General features: G+C 35.0%; 2 protein-coding genes across 2 annotated transcripts in view; both read left to right on the top strand.

Annotated features, from left to right (window-relative positions):
- Positions 1-1,573, top strand: part of LOC101490795 (double-stranded RNA-binding protein 2-like) — a 4,813-nt gene extending 3,240 nt beyond the window's left edge. The window contains exons 4-5 of the mRNA XM_073365604.1: positions 1-83; positions 241-1,573. The exon at positions 1-83 is cut by the window's left edge and continues 3 nt beyond it. Of these exons, the coding sequence (XP_073221705.1) occupies positions 1-83; positions 241-1,343 (1,186 nt within the window). The 3' untranslated portion in view covers positions 1,344-1,573. The remainder of the gene's footprint in view (positions 84-240) is intronic.
- A 1,555-nt stretch (positions 1,574-3,128) lies between these two features.
- The window catches only part of LOC101490470 (probable serine/threonine-protein kinase At1g54610), a 5,373-nt gene continuing 1,749 nt past the window's right edge, over positions 3,129-6,752 (top strand). The window contains exons 1-5 of the mRNA XM_004494604.4: positions 3,129-3,969; positions 4,389-4,673; positions 4,795-5,112; positions 5,507-5,734; positions 6,422-6,522. Coding sequence (XP_004494661.1) covers positions 3,634-3,969; positions 4,389-4,673; positions 4,795-5,112; positions 5,507-5,734; positions 6,422-6,522 — 1,268 coding nt within the window. The 5' untranslated portion in view covers positions 3,129-3,633. The remainder of the gene's footprint in view (positions 3,970-4,388; positions 4,674-4,794; positions 5,113-5,506; positions 5,735-6,421; positions 6,523-6,752) is intronic.

Here is a 6,752-nt window from a genome sequence, read left to right as displayed (position 1 = left end):
GCATTTTGCTGGAGACCCAGCTAGGACCAAGAAACAGGCTCAGAAAAATGCTGCAATAGCTGCTTGGTCTGCATTGAGAAAATGTAATTATATTTATATTTCCAATTTAGAGTCATGAAACTTTCTCTGTAGTACAACATAATTTTGTCTCATTTTTTGATTTGACATTATCTGGCTTATGCTTCTTCTTTTCTTTCCAGGACTTACTTTAAATTCTATTTATTCTAAATTTCTTTCCAGTGTCAGAGAATCAGTTATCATCTTCAACTTCATCCTCATTTTCTTCCGAGTCTAAAAGCAATGAAGAACAGGAACATGTCATTGTTGCTCGGGTCCTTGCAAGTTTACATTCATCTGGTTCAAAGAACTTTCGGGAAAGTAATCATCAACATAGATGGCAAAAGTCCATCACAGCCTCATTGGTGTCAACCCAGCCAACTCCAGGGATGTATCCTATGCAATGCCATCATTGTACAATCTCGAACTTCTCGCCTGAGTTGGCCCTTTATCAGATTTGGCAGCAAGACCAAATTATGCAGCAACAAAATCGCCTGTTGGCACTAACCATTCAACCAATTAATCCCCCCGCTCCGCAGATTTATCCATTAATGCAGTCTGTGCTCCAGCCAGATCACTATCTTTATTTTCCAGCTAAAGAGTTAGCATCAGTTCCTGTAGGACCCAGATTTTCTATTGCTACACCTAGGCCTCCATTTTACTTTTCAAACCAAATTTCTCCGGAGTTAAACAGGGGGGTGTCAACAGTAACCATTAGGGAAATACAAGAGGAAAAAGCCGAAGATCCCGCAGTTAGCAACCTTAGCAATGAGACAAGAATCCTATCACCAGCTCCAGAGAACGAGAGACAGAAGCATGGCGGCTCCGAAAGCAGTAGTAGAAATGATGAACTGAGAGGAGAACAAAGTGGGAAATCTGAGTGGGATTCTCATTCTCATAGGAGCACAGGATATGCACAAAAACCAGTTAACATTGAGCTGCAAAACTCATCCAGGGTTGCCATGTCACATTCACAAGCTAGTTCCAACCGATGTTTTAGACCGCCAGCAGCTTCATATTCCACGATGAGAACCGTGGGCCCTACTTCATCTGCGGGTTCCACAGTGCAACATAGGGAAGTACCTATCTCTGTTGCTTCAAGGTTGAGAACTGGCATCTCACGAAGTCCAGGGGTGATAAGAACGTCTACTCCTCTATTCAATATGGCCCCAGCTGTGAGAATCAGATCAGTAGTTCCAGTTTGTTCAGCTCCTCCAAGGATTCCCATGACAGAGACATCCAAAAGCAAGGAAAAAGAAGATTCAAAACCCAAGTCTCTTGAATAAAGCTCTGAGCTTGGCCATCTTAAACATAAATACTTATATGAGTATTGAGTATATAGAGGATAAAAAGAGTAGTAGTTCTAGCCAAATAATGTTGGTTGCCTTTGTATGCATGGTAAACTAAAACCCTAAAAATAGGTTTTGGTCAAGGTTGAAACTTAGGTTCTTTCAAACGATTCGTCATCACTCCAGCTCAACCACTTGATTAATAGTGGATGGATTTGAAAATATAATTCCCCATCTAAATTATAATAATAGTTTAATTATGAAATTAATATTACTCGGTTCTAAATTCTAATAATAGTGAGACGAGTAATAAAGAAACGACGCTATAAAAGTGATGTTATTTTTATAGTAACCAATATTTTTCTAACAATTTGCTTTTCTTATTAATGATTATTACTTTTTTATGGACAAAAAATTTATTATAATCTTTACAACATCAATAATCGTTTTTAAACACAAGAGTATTTGCACACACTAATAAATTGTCATGAGAATGAAATTATTTGCCATCACAAATATGATCATCGTTCTAATTTCCAAACTTCTTGACTGGATGGGGTGAGTCATTCTATCTCCGTGAAAAAATAATCACTATCCACATGTCCAAATGAAATAATCTCCAAGGGATTACTATTTATAGTGACAAATAGACATCCTATCATCCATCTTTCTTATAAATAAATATGTAAATAAGAAATAACAATATTTCAATAATAACCAATTATATCTTATAATGTACTTTTGATATACTAATTATTAATTACTATTTTTATAGATAAATGTTAGTATATTAGTAGTTATATAACGCCAAAAGAGTATCCGCATGCAAGTAATACTAATAAATTGTTACGAGAAGAACATTATACCAAATTGCTATTAGAAGGGCACTATTAGCTATCATAAGAAATCACAAGAAAAAGAAGAAGCTGTCATTAGCAGTTAAGCACAGGGAAAAAGAAGTGAAATGAGAAGGAAGAGAAATTGATGTCCCGTAAAAGGTATCCAAATTTCATTTCAACAACAGAATAGTAGTTAGCATTAGCACATGGGTTGGCTTGTCACTTGTCTCGTAACACACATCGTAGCCCACATCATTTTTCAATACATTTTAGTTTGTTAAGACAGCTCCTTCTAGTCGACCAAAAACATAAAAAGACAGCTCCTTCTCGAATACTGTCTTTTTTAATAATTTTTTTTGTTATAAAAATAATCAATTTACCATTTGAATAAAACCAATTAATTTATCAATAACTTTGTAATACGCTTTTAAAATAGATCTATCAATGTTTCAAACACATTTGAAATTTTATCGGATAATACCATATTAATTTATTTTATTAATGACCGTTTTATAACACTATTTTACTTATAAATTCAATATAAATTTTTAAGATCAAGTTAATAGTAAATTATTGATAGTAGAGATCAAATCGACAATTTAATTATACACATTTGATAGAAAAATTGATAACAAAATAACATTTAGTAGAATTGTTAATATTTTTGAAATATTTGTAATTTTATAGCTATAGTGTTACAAATTTGGTAACCTACTCATTTGTTCTCATTACAGATATATATGAAACAAAATGTAGTGTACTTCTAACAAAATGAAAAAGGTAAAAAATTGCATAAAGATTGTGAATTACGGATATATTGTCCATGCCTTAGGAGTTACGTTACGTTTACAAAGTAGTAAAATAAAAATACTACTCGATTGAGGAAATTGAGTATTGTAAATTGTGAAATTGAGTTGTGGTTTGACTTGATTTAAGAAAATGAGAGTAAAGAAGATCTCATCCTCTCTTTATACTTTTTTCTTCTTGTCTCAGACAATAAGTCCAACCAAATACTACATACACCCCCAAACAAAACACACCCCTATAACCACTTTTTTATTACAGACTTATAGAAACTCTCTTTTTCTTTCTATTTTTATTTCTTTTTTATTTTTGATTTTAACTACTATTTCATTTTCAGTTTCCTTCTAAGCAGATCACTGAATTTCGGTACTAAAGTTTGCGGTTCTCTACTCGACTGTGCTACTGAAATTTCATTTGTGATTTCATTTCAATTTCAATTTCGAATTCAAATTCAAATTCAAATTTTAATCGTTCTCTAAGGATAGTAATAACTAAAGTAAAGTGAAGTGAAGCTGCATTCGTTTTATTTATTCATTTATTGATATTGTTAATCAATGTTTTTGATTGATTAATTGAAGCGGTTATTGTTTAGTAATTGCGAATTAGAAGCGATGTTAAGATATTATGAAGCATAGATTGAAAAAATGGGATGTGTGATTGGTCGTGAAGCGTCGTCTGGAATAATCTCCGAGAAGAAGGGTTCGGGTGATGAAAGTAACCGGAAAGTCGATGAAGCTTCGGCGGAGGCGGCGAGTAACGGTGAGGGGAATACGGTGGTAGAGGTTGATAATGGTGGTGATAGGGTTCAGCGAAGTGAAAGAAGAAGATCAAAGGCGAATCCAAGGCTAAGTAATCCGCCGAAGCATTTACATGGGGAGCAGGTTGCTGCTGGATGGCCACCTTGGCTCACTGCAGTGTGTGGAGAAGCTCTCAATGGTTGGATTCCGCGAAAGGCTGATACCTTTGACAAAATTGATAAGGTTTTTCTCCTAGCTTTTTTCTTTTTTTAGTGTATGTTTTTTATGTTGCATTTAATTTAATGGATCATGCCTTATTTGAATATGTGCATGTGGATTGAATTATGAATTATTGATCCGTTAGTAATTTGTTGGTAGAATTAATTGGAGTTGAATCTACCGATATTATATTCGTCGAGTGGAACTGAACTTTGATCCTTTAAGCAAGATCTCGGGTTTGAGCCTTGTGTATAAAAAAAATGTGGTTAGAAGAAAAGACCCCACTAAAGGTGGTCAGTCAGGTTCCTCGGCAAAGCTGGTGGATACTTCTCACCAATAACATGGTTAAAAAAAATGGAATTGAATCCTTGTATTTGCATAGTATGAGCCTAAGAGGAACTAATGTAGTGTAGAATCTCACATTAATGTTGCTTTCATTTTAGATTGGGCAAGGAACTTATAGTAATGTGTACAAAGCTAAAGACATGTTGACTGGTAAAATTGTTGCTATGAAGAAGGTTCGATTCGACAATTTGGAACCTGAGAGCGTTAAATTCATGGCTAGAGAGATTCTTATTCTGCGAAGGTTGGATCATCCAAATGTTATTAAGTTGCAAGGTTTAGTTACATCAAGGATGTCCTGTAGTTTGTATTTGGTGTTCGATTACATGGAGCATGATTTAGCTGGACTTGCTGCAAGCCCGGGAATCGGGTTTACAGAGCCTCAGGTTAGACCAGGTTTGCCTTGATAATCTAATAATTGCTTAAGTTATTTTTTTGGTAATTTGCACACTTTCTTTTCAAGCATTAGTATTTGATGTTTCCAAAAAACTGCCCCTTCAATTGCAGATAAAATGTTACATGCATCAGCTGCTATCAGGACTAGAGCATTGTCATAACCGTCATGTACTTCACCGTGATATCAAAGGATCAAATCTTCTTATTGACAACGAAGGAGTACTTAAGATTGCTGACTTTGGATTGGCATCCTTGTTTGATCCAAACCATAGGCATCCCATGACTAGTCGTGTAGTAACACTTTGGTATCGGCCGCCTGAGTTGCTTCTAGGTGCCACATATTATAGTGTGGGTGTAGACCTTTGGAGTGCTGGATGTATTTTAGGAGAGTTATTGGCTGGGAAACCAATTATGCCCGGCCGTACAGAGGTGACAACTTACATATCTCATTTTGTGGCTTTTAGGATTTTTTATTTCCTTGTTTTCTGTGTCACAAGTTCACAACTATCTAGGTTGCAGTAATCTTGCTCTAATTATAGTTTGCATTTATGAGGATATAGAGGTGCTAGTGGTTATAAGGATATTAATAGTAATTTCATTTCAGTTACCTAAACATGCTATGTGGACCAATAACTACCAACTTACATTGTCCACAATGTACACACAAACGTTATATTTTTAGTATCTTTCTCTATTTAAGTAGTTTGCTAGATCTTATGTTAAGTTGTATATCTCATGCATAGTTTGTAAGAATTTCAAATTTCTATAGCATAGTAAGTTATTTAAAATCACAATTACTTTTTCTAACTCCTTACTCACATAGGTGGAGCAACTGCACAAGATATACAAACTATGTGGTTCACCTTCTGATGAATACTGGAAGAAGTCAAAGTTGCCCAATGCTACCTTGTTCAAACCTCGAGAGCCATACAAGAGATGCATAAGAGAGACATTCAAAGGTTTTCCACCGTCTGCTCTACCCCTTATTGATACTCTTCTTGCAATTGATCCTGTTGAGCGGAAACACGCCTCAGATGCTTTAAGAAGTGAGGTTGGTTTTTTTTTTTTTAATTCCTAGCTTTGTAGTCATACCACTCAGAGTATATATCTATACATACTTAAAGATCTTTTTGGTGATACGTATGACTAAGCTGCATATTGAGCTAAACGAAGCCCTAAAACACATACTCGAAGCTCTGCTTGGTAGTATGTTTGGTTAGGCTACATAATGAGCTACATGAAACCCTGTAATTTTCAGGCTATATGATCCTTAACAACAATCTTACTCAGTGAATATTCTGATATTTACATCAAATTTTCCAAGAGCTTGGTTCTTTGGCTTCTTGTTTCGGATATCCTATACTAACAATGTGAGTGAAGGTAATAAATAACCTGCTGCTATAGGAGAACCACCCCGTCAAAACTCAATGCAGTCTTAGAGGTGATGCTTCTGTATTCAGCCGTGTTTATCTTAACCACATGAATCCCATCTTGGAATAGATTTAGCAATTTGTTTTTGTGGTTTCTTTGGAATTAAAATTAAATGCGAGTCCTTCATAGAGTTCATGGAACAAATGACTAGTATAAATGATCATGATAAATGTAGACAGTCCAGAATCAGTGTAATATTTGACCTATCCATGTATGAATTTATAAAATGAAATGATCTTGAATGTGATTCAGGTGTTATCCTTGTTGAGTTACATCTGCTTTGCTTGTTTGCTCCTACATTTTGCAGTTCTTTACCACAGAACCGTATGCTTGCGATCCTTCTAGTCTTCCAAAGTACCCCCCAAGCAAAGAAATGGATGCTAAAAGACGGGATGATGAAGTTAGGAGGTATTTCTGCTCTTAAGTTTTCATTCTGCATATTGGAAATATTTGTGCATATATATTTAAATAAGTATAACCAAGTGATTGATGATTGGGAGGGAGGAAGTTGAAGGAAGGTAATGACTGCTAGGACTAAATATAGGGTGTTGACCCTGATATTATCTAAATTTTTTTTTATATTATCTAGATTATTATTCATTGGTTTTTTTAACCTTCTGTTACAAATATACGCTCTA

Source organism: Cicer arietinum, chromosome 3 (assembly GCF_000331145.2).
Source record: "Cicer arietinum cultivar CDC Frontier isolate Library 1 chromosome 3, Cicar.CDCFrontier_v2.0, whole genome shotgun sequence".
NCBI lineage: Eukaryota > Viridiplantae > Streptophyta > Magnoliopsida > Fabales > Fabaceae > Cicer > Cicer arietinum.
Note: the sequence above shows the minus strand (reverse complement) of the source record. Positions and strands in the feature narration are given on the sequence as shown.